Source organism: Parasteatoda tepidariorum, chromosome 7 (genome assembly GCF_982258835.1).
Source record: "Parasteatoda tepidariorum strain Cologne lab strain chromosome 7, Ptep-v5.0, whole genome shotgun sequence".
Taxonomy (NCBI): Eukaryota; Metazoa; Arthropoda; class Arachnida; order Araneae; family Theridiidae; genus Parasteatoda; species Parasteatoda tepidariorum.
This window is the reverse complement of record NC_141761.1, coordinates 17647489-17674413: the sequence shown is the minus strand read 5'-3', so window position 1 is coordinate 17674413 and position 26925 is coordinate 17647489. Positions and strand designations below refer to the sequence as shown.

The 26925-nt window shown below is 27.8% G+C and overlaps 2 protein-coding genes across 3 annotated transcripts; one reads left to right on the top strand and one right to left on the bottom strand.

Moving 5' to 3' along the window:
• Window positions 1–131: 131 nt before the first annotated feature.
• On the bottom strand, window positions 132–17076 carry Nemp (Nuclear envelope integral membrane protein). 2 transcript variants are annotated; one of them, XM_087167417.1, is made up of 9 exons: window positions 16787–17076; window positions 16158–16279; window positions 14912–15119; window positions 13370–13442; window positions 12361–12454; window positions 10504–10722; window positions 6036–6160; window positions 1496–1657; window positions 132–630 (listed from the first exon to the last, which is right to left on the bottom strand). In XM_087167417.1, the coding sequence occupies exons 1-9, from the start codon at window positions 16854–16856 to the stop codon at window positions 471–473; spliced, it is 1233 nt and encodes a 410-aa protein (XP_087023543.1). In that variant the 5' UTR covers window positions 16857–17076; the 3' UTR covers window positions 132–470. The 2 variants fall into 2 exon arrangements, with proteins under 2 accessions (XP_087023543.1, XP_087023544.1); XM_087167418.1 differs by having other exon boundaries at window positions 16833–16935.
• A 77-nt stretch (window positions 17077–17153) lies between these two features.
• Window positions 17154–24299, top strand: Srp14 (signal recognition particle 14). The gene is made up of 5 exons (XM_087167419.1): window positions 17154–17316; window positions 19736–19808; window positions 21578–21699; window positions 22428–22460; window positions 24165–24299. Exons 1-5 carry the CDS (start codon window positions 17293–17295, stop codon window positions 24252–24254), a joined length of 342 nt encoding a protein of 113 aa, XP_087023545.1. The 5' UTR covers window positions 17154–17292; the 3' UTR covers window positions 24255–24299.
• The last annotated feature ends 2626 nt before the right edge of the window (window positions 24300–26925 follow it).

Genomic DNA, 26925 nt, shown 5'->3' with positions numbered 1-26925 from the left:
AATTTTCCCCTACTAATCATTGACAGATTTAATATAATTTAACTTTTTTGACCTATTCTATGATAGATTTCTGAAATCAGGGAAGGAAATTTGAATAAATCAGATGTTACATTTACTACAATAATGTCAAATGAGTATTTAAAAAAATTTAATTTCACAATCTATTTACAATCATCAAGTATCACAGTATCGATCAACAGTCAATAAATACAAATGAGATTCTATAACATGAATTTTCATTTACTAAAAAAACTGAATCATGCACTAATGAGATAAAAAAAAAATAGTTTCCTATGCATCTAAATGATTTTCATGGTAATGATTCATACTTAATTCATGTTTAAAAAACGTTAATTTTGTTTAGGGAACATCAACATATAATACTTTTAACTTACTATATTACTACATGCATTAAAAAAATGTTGATCAAATTATAAAAATGAGCAGCTAATTACACATTGATTTCAACATCATCTAAAGCTCAAATTGTACTGGCTAGATGTTAAACTTCCATTCCTTGCAAAGTTGGTCGCTTCTTGTTCCTCTTCTTCATCATCAAAATCTTCAGAATTATATCTCAGCAATTCTTCATCTGTATAGTGGCAACCAGTGTCTACAAATTTGGAAAACCTGAAACAAAATAGAAGCCTTTTATAAAATGTTTTATTAAAAACTAATTTTGCTGGATTGTGATTAAAGAATATATTTTAATAACTTTAGTAAAAAAGAATATTTAAATTTATATGGAGTTAACTGCAAAAGTATTGTAGAGCAATAATATTTACTACATTAAGTATAACAATTTGATTTTGATATTAATAAAAATAGGACCTTGCACATTGTCAAAGTGAAAAAATTACCAGTTGATGGTCTTGTTAGTTTAAATTTTAAGTAAGTACAATAAAGGAAATTTTTGGCAATCACATACACAATAAATTGATTTTCACATTGTTATGTGTGCTTGGGAAACAAAATTAATCTCCCTACCAATGCCCTATAATAACTTATTTAAAATTAATTGAATTACATGTTAATTTAAAATAAAATTAGATGAATGGAAATCAAATTCAAAAAATCGAAACTTAAATTTTGTGAATACTAAAAAACGTAAGCTAAATTATTGTAAAAACGATAGCATAGTATATTTTTGAATATTTTTCAAAAATAAATTTAAATATTTTATTAAATTTATGTAATTTGAAAGAGTTCTTTAAAGCTTCAAAATTATAATTTTCTTACAGTAACATGCACGCATTTAAAAGAACTCCATTTTTATCTATAAGGATGATCAGATATGATTAAAATCTAAATTAAATGATGTTATTTTAGAATGAGACATGTTAAATGTACATATATAGCTTTCTTTTATGTAAACATAGTAACAGAGGTTAGAAAAAGTATAACAAAGATTAAAAATAATTTAATAAGCGTAATATGAAATTGAATCATAACTGAAAATTATTTAAATTTTTTTATAAAATATTTAAAATCGAACCTGATAGGATCTTTCAATTGCCGAACCATTTTCCATGTGTTACAATCTGGACTACTACAAAATCTTCTCAATTCATCTAAAGCTTTCGCAGTCTCAATACTTCCCTGCTCAATATATTCTACTTCAGTTAGAAGTTTTATTTTAGGTGGAAATAAACGAAGCCTGAAATTAAACAAAGTTGAGAAATTTTTAACAACTGTAAAGATAACACTACAACTCATTTGATAAAATAACATTAGCAAAAATTTAAAACACAAAAATGAATTTTTTTCATATAAATAATGTGAAAATTGATTTCATAAACACATAAAAAATAATTACAAGTTTTGAAAGAAAAATAAAAAAATATTGGTAAATGTTGTCATTCCCTGGGAAGGATAGCTAGGAAGTCTTTTTCTTTTTATACCGCCAGATAGCGTTCTTTTTAAATTTGTATGTGTTTGTTTGTTTTTTGTTAATAAACTTTTACTTTCTGTCTGAATCTCGATCCATGGACTACAGTTGGCAGCATGGCAGTGGTTTTTGAATTATCAGATTTGAAAATCAAGATAAACATTCTAGTGAAAATTTCGCACTTACCGCTGAACATGAACAACATCGCGTAAATTCTAGTGCTACAGGTAAAAACAAAACGGTTTTCATTTTGGATTCTGGTGCTATTTCACACATGGTAAAAGATATAAACTTTTTTGAAAACTTAAATGATGTTAATGGAATAATACAATTAGCAGGTAAGAAGTCAAATTTAATTTCGAAAGGTATTGGTATTGTACAAGTTACAACAACAGTTGATAATTGCAGTAAAAATCTAACAATATACGATGTAATATATGTACCAGATTTAAGAAACAATTTAATTTCAGTATCTAAATTAATTGATAAAGGTTATAAAATTGAATCTAATGGTAATGATATTTTGATTTTAAGTAACGACAATCGCATTGTTTTAAAAGCTGTAAAAGTAAACAATTGTTTTGAAATTTTAATGGAACCGTGTAGTAACATTTCACCTAATTCATTTACTTATAACGATGTAAATAATTCTGAGTTAGAATGTAATGAAGTAAGTAATCTGGATACTTATAATATGTGGCATAAAAGACTATGTCATTTAAATCCACAATACATGGTTAAAATGCAAAATGTTATTGGTACAAATTTTAAGGATTTTGAAAATTATCATTGTGAATCTTGTGACATAAGTAAAGTAACCCATAAGAGTCATCCAACAATTAATATTGCACAAAGTAATTCTACATTAGAGTTACTAATTCATGCGGACCTAGCAGGCCCAATAAATTGTGATTCATTAGGGAATTCAAAGTATTTTTTAGTTCTAGTGGATGATTTTTCTGGGATGTACTTTTCTTATTTTTTGAAACATAAAAATGATGTATTTGAAATGTTTTGCATGTTTAAAGAAAGGTATGGAAATTTAATGAATAAGAAAATCAAAAGATTCAGAACAGATAACGGTCTAGAATTTGTCAATAACGAGATTGATAGTTTTTTAGAAAAATACGGGATCATACATGAAAAAACAGTACCGTATAATCCTTCGTCGAATGGACGTGCTGAGCGAGCCATAAGAGTGTTAGTAGAAAGGGCTAGGACATTATTATATGAAAGTGAATTACCGTTAAAATTTTGGGCTGAAGCAATAAGTTTTAGCACTCCCATTTCTAATCTTACACCTCGTAAAAATAACAGAATCTTCCGATTGAAATATGGTCAGGAAAAGAACCGAAACTTAACTACTTAAAAGTATTCGGATGCGTCGTTTATTTTCATATACCTAAACAATTCCGAAATAAATTTGATATTCCGGGAAAACGTGGCATTTTCGTCGGTTATTCTAGAGAAAGGCGTGTGTATATAATATATGACGTCCATAAAAATATTGTAATTGAAGAGCGATCTGTTAAATTTAACGAATCATTAAGAGGAAATAAAATTTCTAACAAACAAAAATGAATGTAGCATATGGAACATTGAGGATTTGACCCAGTTTAATATATCTCTACCACAGACCGAAACTGAAACCCAAAACTCCCCTCCAACTGAATCAAGCAGTGAACATTTTTTTTCACATAAATCGTCCCAAGAAAGTTCTGATTCACAAAATGAAAATAATCAAAATACTCCTGCATTAAGACGTTCTGAAAGAATAAAAAACAAAATATCCGCAAACGCGAACTTAGCCTTGAAAGGATCATCTATTCCTCAAAATTATGACCAGGCGATAAATAGTAATAAATATTCCGAGTGGAAAACCGCAATGGAAAACGAACTTCTTTCGATGGAGAAACATAAGGTTTTCGAATTAATTGAGAGGCCTAAGAAGGAAAAAATAATAAAAAGTAAATGGGTGTACACAATTAAAAATGACGATAATAAACAAAATAATAACAAAATTTTCAAAGCGCGACTGGTTGCAGCAGGTTTTAATCAAATAAAAAATGTTGATTATTCTGAATCATATTTACCTGTGGTAAATATTGAATCATTCAGGTTATTAATTGCTTTATCAGCAAAATTGGATTTATTTGTTAAATTTTTTGATATTAAAACTGCATATTTATATGGTGATATTGATGAAACTGTATACATGGAAATACCTCCAGGTTTTGAAGATAAATATGGTGAAAATAAAGTGTGCAAATTAAATAAAAGTATTTATGGTCTACCTCAATCTGGTAGAAATTGGCATATAAAGTTAAAAAATGAACTTAAAAAGATTGGTCTCACTCAACTTGCATCTGACAATTGCGTATTTACTAAAATTAATGATAATGATTTTTTTGCAATTTGTGTATACGTAGATGATATGGCAGTATTTTCTAATAATTCGAAATTATACAAGGGTATCACTTCAAAACTTAATCAAACATTTGAAATAAAAGAAACAACTAACGATTCAAAATTTTTAGGCATTGAGATTTCACAAAAAAAAAAACGAAATTGGTCTATCTCAAACTCATTACATTGAAACTTTAATGAAAAAATATGGTTTGGAAAATTGTAAGAAAACAAATACTCTCATAACTAAAGGTGAAGATAGATGTTTTAATCCTACTAATGATTTAGTAGATCAGACTGATTATCAGGAAATCGTCGGTGAACTTTTAAATTTAGCAAATAGAACCCGACCACATATTGCTTTTGTAACTAGTTATTTATCACAATTTAATAAACGTCCTGCAAAAAGGCATTATGTTTTAGCTAAAAGAGTTTTGAAATATTTGAACGGTTCAAAAGATAGAGTCTTGTTTTATAGTAAAGAATTCGGTTTTTTAAACTGTAGTGCGGATGCAATTGGGGCAATGCAGAAGGAGAAAAATCTTTTTCAGGTTGTGTAATTATGATTGGTAATTCTCTCATAACATGGAAAAGTAGAAAACAAAGATGTGTAGGACTATCAACATGTGAAGCTGAATTATTTGCTGCAGCTGACACAGCTCGAGAACTTACGTGGATAATGAATATGTTAAATGAACTGAACTGTAAAAAATTTATTAATGCTCCTGTTACAATTTTTTCTGATAGCCAAGCAGCTATTGACTGGTTGAACAATGGTAAATCTTCTAACAAAACCAGGCATGTAAATCTTAAATTTCATTTTGTGCGAGATATGATAGAAGATAAAATATTGAAAACTGTTTATAAGAATACTAATGATAATATTTCTGATTTTTTAACTAAAGCTGTAACGTTTGAGAAGTTAATTTTCTCTTTGGAAAAAATAAGTTTAATTTGAAATTTATATTAAGAGAATTAATATTTTTGATGTATATTGTTATTTGTGTCGAAAAATAAAAACATTCTCGCAGGGGGAGATTGTTGTCATTCCCTGGGAAGGATAGCTATGAAGTCTTTTTCTTTTTATACCGCCAGATAGTGTTCTTTTTAAATTTGTATGTGTTTGTTTTTGTTAATAAACTTTTACTTTCTGTCTGAATCTCGATCCACGGACTACAGTAAAGTCATTTTTAGTGATAGAAAGATATAAAATAAAATTTAATATTTGCTTAAATGTTGTCTTTTTCAACTAAAAAAATACAGAAATATAGCAAAAATTATGAAGAAAAAAAAATCGGTGAAAAAAATTCTTTAATTAAAATAACTAATAAAAAAATTATGACCTTTTCTCTTTTTTACATTCTGAGGTAATTTGCCCTTATGTTAAATTTTAAAGTGGTGTGTGCCTCTAAGATCAGGACACAGACCTTATTTAATTATATGCATAAATAGAAAGTATAGTGCTTAATTAAAGTTATAAAGTAGTTTTACGCAATGAGTACAAACTTAAAAGAAAAAAAAAATCAATCTTTGTAAAATATTTCACAAAAAGTATTTCTTACTGGAATTTAAGTTTTGCTTTATCTATTTGTAAGATAAAAAAGTGATTACTATCTATTGAAAATTTGTTTTTATTTTTAACACCTTTAAGCATTAAATTGTCCTGTATTTCAAAATAAAGGTGATGAGTCCATAAAAATAATTATTTTTGTAAAAGAAAAGTTATAAAGCATCACAATACCAAATTGTTTGCAAGCGAGAAATCCAACGGGCTGGAATGAGGTAGATGGATCCCAAAATTATGATAATTGCAGTTGAAACTTCTCGATATTCTGATCCAAGATAAATCAATACTAAAGCAATTAACTGAAAACAAAAGTAAACTATTTAAGAAGGAATATATGCGCAATAATCATTAGGAATTACAATAGTGAAATCACCAAATTTTCAAGTATAAGAGAGCTGGTAAATCAAAAAATTATTTTGAAGATTCATATATACATATATTTCAATGAAGATAATATTAAATTTTATAAAAATTTCAAAATTATAATTGTAAAGTGTCCAGTTGCACAGGGTTGGCCTACGAAAACAGAGTACAAGAAAAGTACTTAGAATAACAGAGAAGATAATTTTTTTTTCTCCATTTTTTCTTCAATACAGAACTTGAACTCTGAAACTAATAACAGACATGCGATTGCTGGAAGAAGAAATTATCTGAATTTTTTTTTCCTATGTGAAAAAAAAAGGATTCTAAAAACTGTGAAATCCATGGAAATAACTGAAAAAAAGAGATTAATTAAATGCCCATTTTGAAATTCATGTGTTGTAATATATTAAAAATATAAAATTAATTTTTATTTTATTAATAATTTTATTAATAATACTAAAATGCGATATTCGAAATTTTAATGATGTAAAATCATGTTAATAATTTATTAGATCTAATTGTAGTTGTCAAGGAATAAGAAAGGGGGCAAATATATCACATTGCTTAAATAATTTTCGGGTACAAATTGTAATTTGCAACTAAATTGCTACTCATTAAACCATAAGTTTAGAAAAAAAAAACACACTTTTTTCTAGCAAGAAATCTTTTAAATGTTTATTATTTCAGAAATATCAGGGTTGCCACTCAAATCTGGAAAAAAAATTCCCTGTGTTTTCCCTGTACATGTTATATGCAATATATTAAGAGGAAACAACAATTACTGTGCTCTTGTGTGAGCTATATTGGGCTAACTATATTTATTAGTTTCAATTGCTGGGAAAACAGCTGAACATACTTAAATAATGCTATGGTAAATGAAATAGTTCAGTATAGCTGAAATATCATGGTTAAATATCCCATTGACTACACTTTCAGTGGTCACCATTTTTTAAACGACAAAAATAAAAAAAAAACAAAATTCATGTATTTTCCCAGTTTGTAAAGAAAAAATCAAAATTCCCTGTATTTTCCAGGTTTTCCCTGTGGAGTGGCAACCCTGATTATTATTTAGATTATCAATTTTATACTTTTGTGTTTGCCTCAGTAGTTCATTGATTTTATGAAATTTTTTTCTGTTTGGTGTTTCTGAAGTTTATATGAAGTTGTGTTTTCTCTAACAAATCAGCATGAAAAAATTATGGCATGTGAATGAGAAAAAAAAAGAGGGTGCTGATAAGGGTGGAATAAATGACTCGTTAACAAGATTTTGCCTAAGTAACGGAATTTAAATTTAGATTAGCAGAATTTTAAATTTGGTTGGAAAATATATTATTGATAGGCAGAAGTCCACGAATCAAGGGTCTCGAGATTCCTGGAATTCCTCAAATTAAGGGAAGAATCATATGCAGGGGTGATTGTGAGTCCAAGTCAAAATTCCGGAAAATTTCCTGAATTTGAAAAAAAAAAAACAAAAAAAAAAACAGTTTACATTTAAAAATTAGAAAAAATTTAAACAAGGTTTTTTTTCTTCCGTTTTCTCAATATTTCTTAGTTTACTAAAAATATATTTAAAATTTTACACATACTTATACCATTTACACATACCTATGATAACCTGGAGAAGTAAATAAAATTTACAAATATGTCTTTTTTTTTTTTGAGTTTATGATTATAACAACTATTTAGTGATAAAAAATGAATATTAATCATGAATATAAGCTTATAAAGTATTTCTGTGGCTCTCCCTTACAAACAAATTAAATAAACTGTGTTTTTAAGTTCCACCTTTAAAAATTTGATTTCCGGAAACTTAAGTGATCAATGATTTTTTGAAACGTCTGGACTTTCGATCTCCAGAAACTTCCGGATCACTGTTAGCGAAAAATCCGGAAATCAGGATTTTTTCCGGAGCACAATCAGCCCTGCATATGCTTATAATTAATAAAGGTTTTTTTTTTTACACATTTTTATGAATACTTTGAACAGTGCAAAAATATAATTGAATGCCACTTAAAAAGAGAGAGAGAGAGACAGATAGCCATTCTATTTGTTTGGAAAATCAATATCCTGGTAGTTTAATAGTATCATACAGAAATGCACCTCCAAACAAGCAGTCCTCTAGCAAACTGTCTTTTATTTTTAACCTAAAATAGTAAGGAAGTTGTTTGTTGTGAAAAGTTGTATCATCTTTTATAGTAGTGATTTCTAGTTTTGCTTCACCTTGTATATCTCAAATAACTGAATAAAAATAACTGAACTCAAATAACTGAACTCAAATAACTGAATTTTTATCAATAATAATATTAAACCAATAATATTAAAGCAAAATGAAGTTATCATTAGGTTTTAAATGTTACTGCAGGTGTCATTGGTGAGAAGTTGGAAACAGCATTTTTTAATCTAAATTAAAAATAAAAATGCCATTGCTTGATTTCAAAATACTTCCAAGTGCTGCTTAATTTGAGGAACGACAATCTAACCATGTATACGAGGGTTGCTATTTATATTTCTGGCCTTGGCAACAGTAAGTGTTGCTAGGCGACCGCAGACGATTTTAATCGAAAGTTTGATATTTTTAAACATAAATTCAGCAGACGATTTACCATTATAGCTTCATTTGTGGTGTTGACAGTAAATTGAAAAGTTCTTCTCTTTCAAAAAATGGAATTGAATCGTGAACATTTTCGTGCCATTATTTTTCATAACTTTCGACGTGGATTGTCAAGACAAGAGTGCTTTGATGAACTTAATTCTTTATTCAGCGATAAAGCGCCATCCTACAGCACTGTAAAAAAATTGGTGTAACGAATTTAATCGTGGTCGATCCAGGACGAATCCCGTGCAGGCCGTCCAAAATCCGTTGTTGTGCCAGAAAAGATCAATGCTGTGCGTGAACTGATAAAGCAAAATCGTCATGTGACATACCGTGAGATAGAGGCGTCTTTGGACATTAGTATGACTAGCATCAATAAAATATTGCATGAACATTTGAGCGTAAAAATACCGCATAATCTGACAAACGCTCAAAAAAAGGCTCGTATTGATTGGTGCAAGGAAATGTTGGAAAAATATGTTCAAGGTACATCAAAGGCTGTGTATAACATCTACACAGGTGACGAATCATGGATTTATGCATATGAGCCAGAAACAAAACAGCAATCAACTGTATGGGTCTTCCAAGACGAGGCAAAACCAACAAAAGTTGTTCGAGGAAGAAGCGCATTGAAACAAATGATTGCCTGTTTCTTCGGCATTAACGGTCATGTGGCAACAGTGGCGTTAGAGCAACGCAGGACAGTCAATTCTGAATAGTACACGACCATTTGTTTGCCAGAAGTCATCGGAGAAATTCGAAAAAAGCAGAAGAACAGGCGAATCATTCTTCATCATGACAATGCGAGCTCTCACGCATCGACTCAAACAAAGGCATTTCTGGCGGAGCGAAAGATCGAACTGATGGGTCATCCGCTGTACAGCCCTGATTTGGCACCCAATGACTTCTTCTTATTCCCACACATCAAAAATAAATTACGCGGACAACGATTTTCGACCCCCGAAGAAGCGGTTGATGCATTCAAAACGCATGTTTTGGAGTTACCTCAATCGAACTGGAAAAAGTTCTTTGAAAATTGGTTCAAACACATGCAAAAGTGTTTTGATCATCATGGAGAATATTTTGAAAAACAATAAAAACAATTTCGATCCCACATATTTGTTTTTTCTTTATTAGGCCAGAAATATAAATAGCAACCCTCATAGTTTAAAATTCAATACTTCAAAGATCAAAGTTAAAAAATTTTTTTGGCCAATGATGACCTGCTGAGTGAAAATTTTGCACTCTGCTTTAAATAGCTATACTCAAAATAATAATAATAAAAAAAAAAACTGTTAAAAAATTTAATTTGCAATTTATACAAAACTTTCAACAAAAAAATTTATTTTCCAACATTTGTAATAAAAATTTAAAATTGAATAATTTGAAAAGAAAAATACTTTACACCATTTGAATTTTAGTAAGCAAAAGCAATGTTTTCAGATATTTTAATTTACAAAAATTCATGATTTTAGTTAACAAAATAACATTATAACAATGGATTTAGTTACAAAATAACACAACATTACATTAGTTTATAAAATATAATTTAAAAAGAAATGGATGACTGTACAGTTTTAATGTGTGACAAATAAAATAAAACCAAACAACAAACACTGCTCTAAATTGATTAAAAATGTTCATAAATAACTACAACTAGCAAAATTAGAAATAACTATAACATACTTGCATGCACCCTTGTATGATCTTAAAAGTGCGAACATTTTCAACAGGTCCCAGGCGATAACACACAATAAAGCTAATCAATGCAGCACACAGGCAATAAATCAACAAAATATCCATGTAGTTAGAAACAATATCATTGAAGTGTTGCCACACATTTTGCAATAAATACAAGATAAAAGAATAACCAAAAACCATAACTGCATATGCATATGTAGATCTCTATAAAAGAAAAAAAAAAACACAGTTCCAATAAAAAGTACAAACAAAATCATACATTATTTTAAAAAATATTATTATTTGAGAGTGTGAACAAATGAGAGTGTGAATGATGAAACAAATGGAAAAAACAGCCAGATTTTTTTTTTTAATTACAGTACAGAACCTGTTATCTGGAAATCAGAAAACCGGAACAAAATTCAATAAATTTTCCCGCCATTTTTTTATTCCTCATAAGATTTTAGGATTTTTCTTTCTTTTTTGAAAGATGTTTACCTTACCATCATTTTGGAAATAATCATTAGTGTATTACTTCATCGTTTTTTCTTCTTTTTAAGATTATTTCCAAAGATTTTTTTCTTAGTTGAGTTTAACAATAAAAAAACGGCTTTTTGTAGCGATTCAGAAAACCGGAAAAATCAGTTATCCGGAATAGCGATGGTCCCGATAATCGGTTCCCTACTGTACTTATCTTGATCTACAATGTTTGCCAACAGAACTAAAATGGAATATAATTTTATTTTAATCTGTCCTAAAATTAAAACACAAGGCAAATAACTTTTGAAAGAGGTGGGGAGAATTTTTAGTGATGATAGAGACTTAGTATGATAATGCTTTACTTTTTTCATCTTAGTTCAGAAAAGAATACAATTTTGTTACCACTATTAGAATCTTGAAAAATGCAGTTTTTAAATTATCTTCAATTTAAATATTTTATTTATTCTATTATTTTTTCTAATTTCAGTTTTTAGTATAAAACCTTGTTTATATAGAACTCATGGAGAGTGTTTTCTCAACACACAAAGCAGGCATGAATTAACATTTTGAATAAACGCAACGATATGGTGTTGACTTGTAATTTGCGATAGAAAAGAAAATTAAGAAAAGAGAGAAAATGTATTCACAGACCATTTGCAGCCTGATATTGGCTCAAAATTACGAAATTGACGATAAATTTTGCTTGCAGAGGTCAAGAAACAATTGAAAGTTGTCAGGCACAAAGGTGCAATTGAAATTCGAGGACTCTAGGTACTTGGAAAGTAGACAGAATTTTGATTGATAATGAATTCTATTTGAGAAGAAACTAATGATAAAGTCTGCTAGTAGCAGTCAGAAGATGATTGAACATTGTCATCAGGTGCAGAGGTGCAACTGAAATTCAAACTCTCTGGGTAATAGGAAAGTAGTTGGAATTTTGATTGTAGATAAATGCTATTTGACAATAAAGTGACTACAAATTCTGCTAGGCTAGTAGTATTCCAGAAACTATATGCAACTATACTGACCTATCAATCCATTCTTTTGTTGATTGAGCCTATCAAAAGATGGTGATCAAATTGCTCTAGGTATTATTAAACAATTATAAACAGCTATGCATGCTTAACTGAAGAAACAAAATGTTCACAGCAATGTTTCGATGGGTGTAGTTAAAGAGGCAAAATTTGTAACCATATTTAAAGCTTTTTTAATCAATAGATCTTTCTATGTTCTTAAACTTATTCGTGAAATATTTTTGAAAAAAAAAGCATTAGTAGATTTTTCATTTAAAATGTTTCCTGTCCCCAAACTAAATACATTAAATACAGAAATTTCAGAAAAGGGTGATATTTTATTTTATACAAACAAATAAAAGCATAATACCCCAGGAATGAAGCGTCCTACTATGTAAATAATAATAAGAAGTGATGCAACAACTCCTACAGAAACACCAGATGTGTAATGGAAAAATGGATTCCTGGAAGAAAAAAAAATTAATTATATAAACCATGAATATTCACTTAACTCAGAGTAAGCCTGAAAACTGGAATTGCTCAATTTTTAGAAATATGTGAGAGACTAAAGATAAAAATCAAAGAATCAATTTAAGTTATTTTCTTGCTAATTGCACTTTCATAGTACAGTGTGCAAAAAAAGAAAAGAAAGGAGAACGCTCTGAAATTTTTTTTAAAAAATCAGATTTTCCTCTACTAGGACTCAATTTTAAAGGCTAGCAGATCTCACTTTAAGCATATTAAGTAGACTTAAAGATAAGTTATAAAACTAGGCACAAAAAGCTACATTCTCTAAACATACCTTTTTTTTTAAGGGATTTGGATTTTCTACTCTCAAAATATGGTAGATAGCAGTAATCCTGAAACTACGGTCCAAATAGTTTAGATAGGAAAATTGTCTAAAGTTTGTACCCCTTAATGTTAATTTCACTATTTGCATATTTCGCTATATCTTAAGAACTTTTAAAGGAATTGAAATATTTTTTCACACAATTATAAAATTTATTTAACTAAAGAAAATTTCAAGTAAAAAATAATTCATAATTAAATAACAATTTTAAATAACAAAATTTGAGGTAAATTGACTGAATAGTTCCTAAGAAAACAAAATTAAAAAATTCGATTTTTTTTAAAAACATGACAAAGGCTGAAAATCTATGTTCTAGCAATAAACAGTGTTCATTTTGGTACAGAAAACAAACAAATAACAATCCACAGTTTCTCGCGGTACAGATAAAAGTATATATGTAATTACATACATTCGGTTTAAAATTTCAGAATAAAATTAAAAAGCCAGCATTTATATATTAAGTAATGCTTAAAATATTTCACAATACAGAATGATGCTTATTTAAATGAGTGAAGAAATAGAAAAATACCTGCTAAGAGAAGGTGCACTGAAAAACAGAACAATACCAACAATCATTTGTATTACTTTCCAGTAATTCACCACTGAAAAAAAAAATGCATATATATACACACAGACATTTAATATGACACATTATTTTTACTAAGTTTCATAATTAACTGTCAGTGAGATATCCAGTTTGCAGATAACCTTTTGGTGGAATAATTTAAACATAGCTACACTATTTATTAAAAACATGAGTTTCAAATGAGATTTGTTTTATTACTACAAGTGAAACCTTAACAGAACAATGTGTTGCATGATAACGAAACAAAGGTGTTCAACTGATTTCATTAAGAAAGTATTACTTGGTACAATTTTGATTAGCCAAAATAAGTAAACTCTGGCATAGTGCTTCATTCCCCCTTTTTTTAATTGTAAAAATTGACGAAATTTTTTTTAATGCTTATTCCAGATTTTTTAATAATTTAATAAAATTTACTTTATTTAAAAATTGGTAATTTAAACGATAGAAATAAATTGCACAACTTAATGTCTAATTTTATTATTACGTGTTATGTACCCTCAAAGTAATTTAACACATTACATGATGCAATAGCATCATGAGAAAAGTCATAAATATTAAAAAACCATGCAGTTTTATTTAGAAATAAAACACTACAGAACTGATTTTAGCACTTAGATGTGATGCAACTTATAGGCTCTAACTTAGTAAAGAACCCAAACAACATTAATTTCATTGTATAATTTCTATTTATCTAGTTCTTGGTAGTAAAATAGGTTTAGAGTTAGACAAATGTTTTTAAAGGCAAGTCAATGATTTGATTAGCACATGATTATCTTGTGTTTATTATTTTTAAGCTATTTTAATTGCTTTAAATATATTTGAAAAATATATTTGAATGCATATGTTAATTCTGAACTAACTACAAATAATAATACTTTATTTTAAAAAATAAACCAACTTACATACTTTTAAAATAAACCACCTTACATACTGGTGCAAAAATTGCACCAGTATGTAAGTTGGTTAAAAAGCAATTCATCACTTTTTTCGTATTCTTGACAAATTTTTATAAAGCTTTTTTTAATAATAAAGTATAATAAAATAAAATTTTATAGTTGTTCTTATATCAATGTAAAGAATTTATTCATATAAGATTTCTGACCTTGGGTTACAAATTGCACTTTGGCTGGATAATTTAACTCAGAATGGTTCTTTATTTTTAAAATTGATTATTTTTAAGCTTTATTCAATGCTAGTAAAATTTGTTTCCAAATTATTTCTAATAGGTATAATATAAGGTAATATGTCTATTAGAAACATATATCATTAATATTATACAATTTATAATAGATTTCAATCGCTAAATATGAAGAGTTGCGCCTACAATGCATACTATTTTTGTTATCAGACAAAAAATGACACTCAGTGATCGAAAATTCAGCCTAGATGATAAATATCTGGTTTTTGGCCTAACCACTATATGTTGCTCAAAAATTGCTATATAATATTATAATTTTTATTTAATCAGTGAAAAATCTTACCAACCTCGTACTTTAAGAAACAAAGCATAGTTTTCCCTTGATGAGAATCCAACACAATATGGAGAAAATGCTGGAAATTCCACAGTAGTTTTCTGACTATAAAACCAAGATGAAGGACTCCACATTGATTTTTCATTTGATTTCTTAAGCACCACAGAAGGGTCTTCCCCAGTAAAAATGTCATAAGAAGTTGGTGCCTTCTCAAGAAGCAGCTATCAGAAAACATATTTGGTTTAAAGAGCATAGGGAAAAAAGTTTAAAAAAAGTAACTTATTTCAATAGTAAATAATACCACAGAAAAATGGACTTTAAAAAAAAGTTCAGAGTTATTAAAATAACGCATAAATCATTTTTTTAAAATACGCATACTTTGACTGGAAAGATTATTGATCTTCTCAAAAAAAAAAAAAAAAAACTCTATAACCATTGATAAAAAATATTAGAAATTGTATTAATTAATTAAATTTTATAACAATTATTACTTGAAAAATAAAACATTATAAATGAGATTTTATAGCTTCGCTAAATTTTTCTTATGAAAATACCTGCCAACTCAATACTTTTCCAAAAAAAAGATCATGTAGACACAATTTTTAACTCAAATTGTATGGTTTATTTTTTTCCTATTAGTATTTAAAAATGTTAATTTTACTAACAGTTTTTATCAAGAACAATTAAACGATAACATATTAAATCATATTTTTTACTGTATGTATGGGCTTAGAGTTGGTCAATGGGTCAGAATGGCAAAGGCTTACCATTAGGATTTTCTTGGTAATATGTAAAACAATGTTATGAAAGGACGTATATGAGAACTATAGATGTTTGTAATAAATTTGCAGTAATTTTTCAGAGTTGATTTTTCATGCATCTGTCCCTCTTTATCAGAGATTTTGCTTTTTTTACCGACATTTGTAATCATGAATATTAATGTGGTATTTGGATTGTACTTATGCTTGCAGAAAAAAGTCTAATGTACCTACTGACCAAGAAAGTAAAGATTTCAACTTAATATCTTCACCGTTTTTTTCCTTTCTTCAAATCTAAGTGCAATCGCCTGGGATAAAATTGTAAGTAAACTTCACTTTACTGATGCTTTTTTAAGGTTAAGGAATTGCCTGAATGAAAATTGTAGGTAATTTTGGCTACATATTTAAATATACACATTCATTCACATACCAATCACTCATAATTTTATACATTTATTAATTAATCAAACAGTGAAAAAAAATTACAAAAAAACAAATTACTTGAACACTTCTCCAAATTTGCAGAAATGACTTAGGGACATTGTCAAAACAATATACAACAAGCTCTGTGTCATTGTTTTTATTCACTATTTCATTAGGTAACAACTGAACCATTGGAACATCTAAAGAAAGTAATACAAATAAATGCAAATATTTTTATTTAAGATTTTAAAACGTTAGACAGAAATTTATCGAAACAATATATATATATTTTAAAGAATACCTTATAATGGATTCTTATTAACATAAATCTTTTAGGTAATATTAGCTCATAGGTCTCTGAGCAATAACATTTTTAGTGGCTGTTAATTTAGCTTTCGTAAATATCATTTTCTTATCCTTAAATTGAAGATGTAGCTTTAAAAAATAAAGTAAAAAATTTAATATTAAGTTTTGAGAATTTACAATATGTAAATAGTGAAATTACGAATATTTTAAGATATTAAAAAAATAGTTCTCTTTTTTGGATGGAAAAAAAACTATTTTTTTGTTCATCAAACTCGAGTAAAAAGAGCTTGACAAAATCCTGTATTTACGATTAACGAGATAAACAAAGAAAACTCTTATAATACTATTAATAGGTCATTCAATTTTATTTTCTTACTATTAAATATGAGAAGAATAGGTACCTAAGGAAGTAGAGTATGATAACGTTAAAGTAGCATAGAAAATTACCAAACTTCTAAAGATTACCGCCATTGCAATAAATTTTGAAATTTAAAACACAGAGCAGCAGGAAACAAGGAATTGTTTGATTGATGTAAATATTGGCATACTTAGAATTAAGCTTATAGCTTTTATAGGAATCAATCAATATTGAGATTATCCTATCTATTTGGATAGTTTTTGGTAATAAAAACACTAAAATTTGCACCAAAAATTATTTTTATTTCCATCAAGCTCCGAGTTTTCTTTTTCTAAACGCTGAAAATGCTTCAGATAACAAAATGATAAAATTTCTACCTGATCAGGCTCAAGCATATCAATGCTACAGGTACACGTTTTGATGACGAGTTCTGCGGAGATCGGGAATTTTTTTTCACTATTTGTTATTTAATCGAACTTTCTTCTATTCTCTGTATATATTACAGTCAAATATCTGGGGCTCTTGACAAGAAATGAAAACAGTTTAATCATGGTTCTAATTGAAAACGAAGCTGTAAATATTATTATTACTTTTCTTAATCATTATTTTGGGTCGTTTTAATAATATGAAAGTCTTGTTTCATGAACTTAAAAATATTTCGTATTGGCTAAAACTATATATATGCACTGATATTCTTGTGATAAAACATTTATCTCGGATAAGGACAATTTTTGAAACAGCTGATCATATCGGTGTTTTTTAAATTGACAATATTTCTCTTGATTGATTTTTCTTTCTTATTACAGAAGTACTATAACAATTAATCTTTTTCAAAATTGCATAAAATTGTTCAATGATATTTCAATTCACCTAAAAAATTAAATGCCAGATTTTAAAGATAAAAATAAAACTCTGTAGTTGGCACTATCTGAAATTCCATGTTTATCTTCCTCCTAGAAGTACATAAAAATATCATTTTAGTGCTAAGTATGAAATTTCAACTTTCAAGGTGCTCCCCAAAATTTTTATGAAAAGTATGAAGTATTATTAAAATGACCCCTACTGATATAGTTATGTGTAACAACAAATTTATCAATTATGAATAATAGAACTATTTTAATTAAATAAAAAATTGTGTTTTTTGTCTAATTTTCTATTTTATTTTATATCATACAAATTAGTTTACTTTAAGGGCAGAGGCTTGTTTGGCTTGCTAATTATTATTATTTTTTTATTTAAATTTCTAGCTAAACTTTCAGCTCTTAATTTAAATCATTAATTTCATCATCTTTACTGCATTTTGACTGCAACATGAGGTTGACACTCTCTTTGACAGATCGTCATTTGAATCAACTTAATTTGGTTTGTTGATATTTTTACTTCACATTTTCCGCATTTGGTGTAGAAGTTTGTGTGGTTGCTAGGAGAGGTTTTGGTGATCTCTGTTAAATTTGTTCTTCAACATAAAGTTTATGGAAAACATTCCATGCCTGCCAAAAGGGATCTTAAATAGAGGAGGTCGCTATACAGAGGTAGTGTTTCCGGGAGGTTTCACTGTACTGATAATTTATCTAAATGAGTACATATTTATTTAGAAAAATAAAATATTATCCAATTAAAAAATAAAACATTATAATAGATTAAGTAGATTTTAATATTCTGTACAGAAGTAAAATATGAAGTTTTTTTTTAAAAGAGTAAATATGAAGAGATTTATTTAACTTTTTGTACTAAATTAAATTTTATATGTTTAAATTTAAACTAATATTTGTAGCTAAACAATTCTACTTTCCACTTTTTAGATTTTAGTTGCATTTACTAGTTACAATATATAAATTTGAAGGAATTAAGAAAAAAAATTATATTTGAGATTAATCTTTAATCGCGAAGATGGGTTAGGATTGAAATTTAAATGCTCTCAAATTCATCAGTTTCTTGAACAGATATATATGATTTGGATTGAAAATTATATTGTGCATATTTGCTTACTTAAATTCAAATATAAAAATCTGTAAATCATTGAAACTAATAGCCTAATTTTTAAAAAGTAACATGAAATAGAAAAATGATATCAATAATCATGCAGGTGGATGTCTATTTGAGTGGATGAAGTCAAGCAAGGATTTTCGGCAGTAAATGATGTGCTTGGTTAATAAAATTAGTTTCATTTTGCATTGAATATAGTGAATTAAAAAAAAAAGAAGAAAGAAAGGCACAGAAAAAAAGAACTCTGAAATTTTCTTTCAGAAACAAAAATAATTTTCCATACAATAGCAATTTTACATGTTCTATATTGAACAATCCTTACTTTTAGTTATAAAGTAAACTCAACTTAATTATAGCTAAAGCTGATTTTATCTGATTATTCTTTTTCATAATTTTTTTTCTGATATTTTTATGTTTTTTTATTAATATTATTTTGGTCTTAAAAAATACAGAGAAAAAAAAACAAATCTGGAAAATCACATTTGAGACAAGATTCAAATTTAGAATAGTAAAACGTTGAAACTTCTTTTTATGAAACTATTTTATTGAAGCAAAGTGTGATCTTTTATTTTGTGCATCAATAGAAATGAAGTTTGATGGAGATAGAAATCGGTTTTCCCCATCACTCCCATTTTCTCCGCTATGAAGAGATAAAAACATTCTGAAATAGAAAATAGGTGTTTGAAACCACGCACGAATTCCGCATTTTCCAGGAAGTATAATGGTTGCTTTTCTTTTACAACATTTATAGACGAATCTATTGTGGACATCACAGATCAAGTTTCATTTGGTCTGATGGAGGGTGGTGTTTTCTTTGAGCATTTCATTGAAACAGGTGGTTTAAAAAATAAATAAAAGGGTAGTAAAAAAGCGGCAAGGAGGTTTATAAGCTGGGCAGACTGGCCTTCTAAAAACATATAACTGAATCTATTTCAAATGTATAATGAAGAAATGTTTTTTTACTCCCTTTTTGATTTGCACTAATCAAAAAATTTTTATTTTCTAGTTCCTTAGTGAATTAACAAGATTATTTCAAAAGGCTCGGAATACTGGCTCTGTATGTATCACAATGAAGAGATGTAAGTGTAATTTTAAATATTAAAATCTATTATTCTTTTATATAACTCTTATTGCAATGATTTGATCTTGCAGCATATTTCATAATTTGATACAGTGTTTGGTAGCTTATAATTTTCAAAAAGTTAAATGTTTTCAATAGTGTAGTTTTTAAATAAGATGCGTAAGAGGAAATCGTGGTAAATAGGTTAATGGACGAAAGAGAAATGCAATCATAGCATCAACTAATTAATCAATTACCATAAAATACCAATAAAACGCCCCCACTCCAGAAAGCGCCTCTCTTGTTTCGCACAAATACTGATTTTCAATCAGTACCAAAAAAGTGCCCCCTTTCTTTTAACACAAATTTTTTTTAGAATTTCTTAAAGAACTTGTTTCTAAAAGTAATTTTTTCTGATGTTTAGGGTAGAAGATTAATGTTATATCATTAATAAGCAATGAGTCGGGAGAAAGAAAGAGGATCAATCAATCACAGTGACTGAAATGAAGATTGCTAACAAAAGGGCAGGTGTTGTAAAGTCCAGTAAGAAGAGAAGAAGAAGTACTCCTCTGCACATGTGATCAACACTTCCTCCATGCTGCATGTAGGCCAAGGTTGTGTTTTTTATGTGTGCTCCTCGACAAGTAAGGGGGAAATTTTAAGGTGGGGTTGCAGATGGGAGAGCTCTTCAAAATGTTCTAACAGGGGAAGAAAACTGTGAATAAAAAGGGGGTGGAATTGAATGGAAGAGATATGGAGTAAAAGGAGTAATCGCTTTTTGGAATCCTTTTTTAAAATTGCCTAAAAATACCAGACATTAAAGTTACCTGCTTTGTATGGATGACAGCTAACCTTATGGAAAGTTGACTAAGGAGGATTTGAGGTCCAAATGAGGATAATGCTCGGAGGTTAATCATTTTGGATTGGGCCTCAAGAAGCCATCTCTGAAGAGAGGATCTCAAGCATTGCAGTATAAAGCATTGCAATATTTCCAACACATTAGATGAAAGCGAAGATGGGCTTTTCATTCCCTATTAGCGGAAGTTAATGTCAGATCTATAGACAATGATATTAATAATAAACCGAATAAAGAGTGTGTTGATCTTATTCTGGACGAGGACTTATTTGGACAATTTTTATTTCTGAATCAATGAGATAATAAAATAGCAGGGTTTGCTTTCAAGTTGAAAGTTCAAGTTGAAGTTTTATAATTATTTATCACTTGCTTAGTTGCGATGTTAGTGTGATTTTCTCAAAACATTAACTTTTGCCTAAGACAATTAGAAAAAATTTATCTCATAATTAATTTTATGTTGATAATTTTTGCATTTAGACCATACCTTAAAGTGTACAAATCGATGACCAGTAAGGAAAAAAACCTTAAAAAATAAAATTTAGTGGCAGTAAAACTGCCACTAAATTTTATTTTTAATTGCATATTTAATTATTTTATATTTAATTTTAATTGCATAGGAAAATGTAATTACTGTACTGTCCTCTCACTTAAACGCACATGAAAAATTCCCCGCCCCCAAAAGAAATCACTAAACATTGGGTGCAGATGCATTAGAAATCAGTTCTGATAAAAATATTAATGTATTCATATTGATACCCTTTTAATTATGAAGATAAAATTTCTTACGAAAATTGGAGATTTGTCAGCTATAGTAAGAAGGAAGGCATTAATAATAGACTCTCCTTAGTATGGCATTAGTAATTCTTAAAAGGAATGTACTTCTCTAAAAAGACGCATATTAAATTTTGAAATTGTTATTTTTCTTTTTATAGATGATGGCAGAACAAAACCTAATCCTCGTCCATCAAAGCTGGCCAAAAACCCTTTGCCCCCTGCTTCTGAATATAAATGTTTGGTTCGTGCTCATCTTGGAAACAGAAAACTTAGCACTGTGGTATTTTTTTTTTCAGTCTTTCTAAAGTGTTTTTGAACTTGGCTGTTTCTTATAATTTTTAATTGAGAATGTATATAATTTTTATATTTTAATAAAAAATTTATTGAAGTTCGTGGCACAAATTATGCAGCTTTGTTTTTAGGGATTTGTATGCTTCAAAGTATAAAGAAGAAATCTTTGCTTTTTAACTATTATTTGCATATGGTTTTAAGATTAGTGAAGCTATTTTGCTTTCAGCAAAGTCCATTAATTTTTTATTGTCAGTGTATTTGACATTGTGTAAAATTTAAAATGTGATCAAGTGGAGTAATTAATAAATATTCAATTGGTCACAGGTCTTTTATGACCTGCTTAATTTTTAAAAAAACTAGCTCTGAGTAAAAATTTTAAATGTTTTAGTAAGTTTTGCGTGCATCTTTCTTTCAGTCATGTGTATATCTTTTTTTAAAGTAATGTCATCTAGATGTTAAATATTAATACATAAAATTGAGATTATTAAAATATTATTATTTTTTATAAGTTTTAAGGCTTTTACGAACTTTGTAGTTTGGAAAGTATGAATCCTAAATGTACTCATTAATTCCATGATTAAAAGTATGTATTTGTTTATATACTACGTGCAAAATACCGATCTCTAAAATGTACCTTTACTTTTATGAAACATGCAGTATTGTCAAATTATTTTTTTATTATTTCAACAAAGAATAATTATTTTTAAATTATTACAGGTTAGTTGCAAAGATGTGAACAAATTTCAGTTGGTAAGTAATATGGTGGATGTATTAAACTAATTGATATTTGTATTCTTTAAATTTGTGTTTTCCTATATATTGAAACACTGGCTTAGATTAATTTAAGATAATTTTGTGACAAAGGAAAAAAAATGATTAAATTTACATTAATGTCTATTTAACAAGAATCATTAAAATCTGCCTTCCAATTTTAAAGTTTAACCTTTGCAAGTAGTGCTTTTTACAAATAAAAAAAAATCTAATTTTTTCCTGTTTGGTTTATATAATATCTTCAATTATCCTTCAATTCATTAGAGTTGATTCCAGTCACTTGCAAATAATGAATACACTTTTGGGAGAATTCGAAGGTCTGACCTAAGAAAGAATAAAAGACGAATTTTATTTAAATTAGTTGAAGGCTCCATTTATTCACCAAGATAGGCTATAGGACTGGAAAATACTCACATATTCTAAATCAGTGATTCTCAACCTTTTTTTGTTGTGGCACACTTTTGACGATTTCGAAATTTGATTGCACACAAAGAAAAAAATAAGTTTAAAAGTCGTTTGTGATAATAGTTTTGAATGTAAAATAAAATAATATGTACTAAACAAAAGTGTATCTATTAAGGGATTAATTACAAGTTAATAATAAGTATACTTTTAATGAGAAATTTGAGCTTGATGTTTTCATTTATATTTGGTCGTAAAAATGATAGTGCTTCTCTCATATTGTCTTCTACATTTAACAGTCTCCATCTTTTTTTCGTTTTTATGTTGGTTAATATTGAAAATCCGAATTTACAAAAATGAAATGTAGAAAATTGTAATAATATTTTTAAAGCTCTTTTGGCTATCATGGGATAGTCAAATCTAATGCTAATAAATCCTAAATGAATTAATGGATTCTTTCGAATATTTTAAAATTAGATCTCAATTATTAGAAAGCGAAATTAGTTCTTCCTCTTTATTCAAATACAGAAGTATTCGTTATCACAAATGGATTACGAACCCAATAAAATTTGTTTTCGATCTAAATTTGGGAAATAATGAACAATTCTCTCCTCTAATGTTGTTAAATGGTCAATAACAATTTTATGAATGGTTTTATTAATATCTATTGGGACAGACTCAAACTTTTTCAAATTGCTTTCCTGAATTTTATTCTTTCATAAAGTTATTTGTTTTTGGAATCCAACCAGTTATATGTATATAATATATTTTTATCTTTTAATTAATTACAGTTTAAATGTGCGTTCAATTATATATAAATATTGTATAATAAGAAAATTTTATCTGAAAACGTGTTTAAGGGTTTTTTCATGTTTAAATGAATTGATCCTAAAAATGTCTTCTCAGTAAAGCAAATGAAGAAAGTGGGGTTTTTGTTTGGAGATGAATTAGTTTCCAAGGTGAAGGAATCGGCGTGTCAGCCAGCTCTTATGACTTGTGCAATTCTTATTTTGCTTTCTTTCTCTCGCGTCATTTAATAGTTTTTTTTATTAGTTATTAACTGTTATTTTATTTTTTGTCTATATTTTATAGTTATTATTAGTTTTTTAAACATTAATTGTTATTTTTTGTGATTCCTCGTTAACTTGTTTTTTTTGTTGCTAATTATCAATTGTCAGCTTATTTTTTTTTTTAGTTATCCTTTGTTAATATAACTATTAATTGCATAGCTTATTTTGTTTGCTTTTATTTCTAAGTTAATATTCTTTTTAAAAATTGCAGGCTTATGCCAATTTAATTAAAGGAAATATGGATGGATTAAAGAAGAAAGATAAGAAAAAAGTAACTTCTTCAACTAAAGCAACTCAATGAGAAATGTACATATTTATTTTTGTAATAAAATAAGTTAAGTTTTTACATTGTGATCTTTTTTGTTGTATACACATTTTAGGTTTCATTTTTTACATTAAAATTAAGCAAATATTCGCTGTGAATGATTATGTTAATGTTATTTATTATTATGTAATGTTTTTTTTAAATTTTACAAGCATAGCTAATTTTAAAATTATTTTTATTTAATTGTACAATGATTGAATGAAACATTGCGTGTATTATTTATGTACTTTTTTTTTACTTGACATTCCTCAACTACTAGTTGTATAATAGATAAATAAATTTAAATAATTTGTGAAAAAAATTTCAGAAGCTTTTTTGTTAATTTTTAAAAATACGAAAAAAAAGTGCCGCCAATAGTAGTTTTTCTCTTCCCAAAAAATTGAAATATTGCAGAATCAGTTCTGTTGAATATTTGATTAGAAGAAGTTATTCAGGGTGGATGGTCGCAGCAACATTTTAAAAATATATTACAAACCTCAAAATATTTAAGCACTCAAAAACAAACTGAGACAAATTATTCAGTTTCAGAAACTATTTAGCTGCAAAGATCTTCAGATAATCTATACAAAATAGTAGAAAGATGTTAAAACGACTGTCATTTTGCGACTTAACATATTAAATGACGATCATAAATTTTTTAAACATTTACTGAAGTGGATATTTTTTCCAGCAATAAGCCAAGTAGATATCTCAATAATTTTAAACATTATAGTTATTTTAATTATATTTAACAAATTAAAAATTAGGGAAAAGCTAAAAAATTTTAATTTATTTTTTGGCCCATAACTTTGACCTTCACTATCCATAAAATAAAATCTATTTTTAAAATTTAATAATAGTGTGATAATTTGAAAAAAAAAAGTTTAAACAGAACTTTTTTAATTATAAAAGACTCAAATAATTCAATTATTCAGCTTTTATAGATAGCACAATAAATTATTTATGCATACATAAATAATTGCATTTGACCATTAAAAAAAGTAAATATTTTCTTAACGTACCAAAAAAGGGACAAGATGGCTTGATGGAAAGTATCTTTTAGTGATGACCACATGCAAAATTAATGGCAGGATGACCAAAAATCTGGTGAGCTCATTTGAAGTGCGAGGTTGCTCTGTGGTTTATGATTAGATTTATCTAGATTTTTAAGAAAAAGAACACCCAGAAAGTTTCCACAGGAAGAAGTTTGAGTTTGGATCATGAGAAGAAAACGAGACGCTCAGAAAGGAGACTGTCAACACTTTCCCAGAAGCAATAAAGATATGATCCAGTGACATTTGAATGAAATATATTGTTCCATTGGTCAGAAAAGATACATATATCACCTCTAGAGGGGGATGCTTCTGTAGCTGTTTCTGCTAAAGCTTTCTTAAAATAAAAACTTTTTTTTAAACCAAGAACAGAAGGTTCTACCAGAATATTTTTGTTGATCAAGCAGGTGGGGTGGTTGTTAGTTTCTGAGAGCTTGCAAGTGGTTATACTGTGATCTTCGACCTCTGCACCCTCTTTATGGTCAGAAAGGAAAAAAAAAAGAATTTCCCTTAGGGTATACAATGTGAAAATAAAAATAATTTAAAATTTCAGAAAAAAGTTTGGCACATTCATTACAAATACTTCTTTTTCCAAAAAAAAAGTAATGAAAAGCAAAAACAAGAGTACAGGTAAAAGTACGCACTTTTTACTTCCATTAAAAGTAACGAAAATAAAAGTATTGCAATGTATGAGTATATGTAGCAAATTTTTAATGCAATATTGACTAACGAATCTAACCAAACACCCAAGAGTCTGAGTTCTTCTCAATATCGAAGAATCGTGCAAGCCAAACTTTGGCACTGAAGTTGAAACAACTAAGAATGATAATGAATGTATCTTGGATATTAATTTTGAGATAAGTCCTTTTGAGGCATTGTATTATAAAAAAACATATGATTCTGTAAGTAATCAAAGTCAGAAAATGGTAACTGAAGATTCACTAGATATAAGTAATCGAAAGAAGACTTTGAACCTCCTTTCTTCCGTCTGTTATTCAGTGAAAAATTATAGAAATGTTACTGAAAAATCAGAAGAAATTTGGAAGAACTATTTACATTGGGCAAATATTGCAAAAAAAAAAGGAATAAATTACCTTTTGCATTAACTTCAGAAAAATTGCGGCATGGTAAATTAAAGCAAGAAATAAAACTTAAAAGAAAAAAGAGTAAACAAATGTGATAAAATAATAATAAAAACATTAGATAACACTATGAATAACATTCATGATTCAGACTCAAATATCAAATTGTAAGAAAGAAAATGAAATTTTTTAAATCATGTATTCAAAACCACTTTATTTTCATGACACAACTGAAAAAAAAAAGTAAAATTTTCGACTTTAATTGTGGTTATATGTTATAATCCCAAGGAAGATCTTGTTTTCAGGTATTTATATGGCTTATAAATTCATCAACTGTAACATTTAGTGTTCATTCACTAAGTTATCTTTACTATTATTTGAATCACCAAAAGTTTTAAATAATATTATTTAAGTTCTCTGAAATCCCCCCCCCCCATAATTTGCATTTAATAACATATGTTGACACTGTCATTAACCTAAAATTACAGTTTTTTAAAGACAAGCTATGCTTAAGTGTTCCTTTACTGGCTAGTT

Bases quoted from the DNA above. Each gene is read 5' to 3' on its own strand.
- Nemp (XM_087167417.1), bottom strand. From the start codon at position 16,856: ATGGCGGTAATCTTTAGAAGTTTGGTAATTTTCTATGCTACTTTAACG. The intron at 6,161-10,503 runs GTATGTTATAGT...TTTTGTTTTCAG, and splicing joins TCATACAAGGGTGCATGCAA to TTAATTGCTTTAGTATTGAT. The intron at 631-1,495 runs GTTCGATTTTAA...ATTTTGTTTCAG, and splicing joins CAATTGAAAGATCCTATCAG to GTTTTCCAAATTTGTAGACA.
- Srp14 (XM_087167419.1), top strand. From the start codon at position 17,293: ATGGTTCTAATTGAAAACGAAGCT. The intron at 19,809-21,577 runs GTAAGTGTAATT...TTCTTTTTATAG, and splicing joins ATGTATCACAATGAAGAGAT to ATGATGGCAGAACAAAACCT. The intron at 22,461-24,164 runs GTAAGTAATATG...TAAAAATTGCAG, and splicing joins ATGTGAACAAATTTCAGTTG to GCTTATGCCAATTTAATTAA.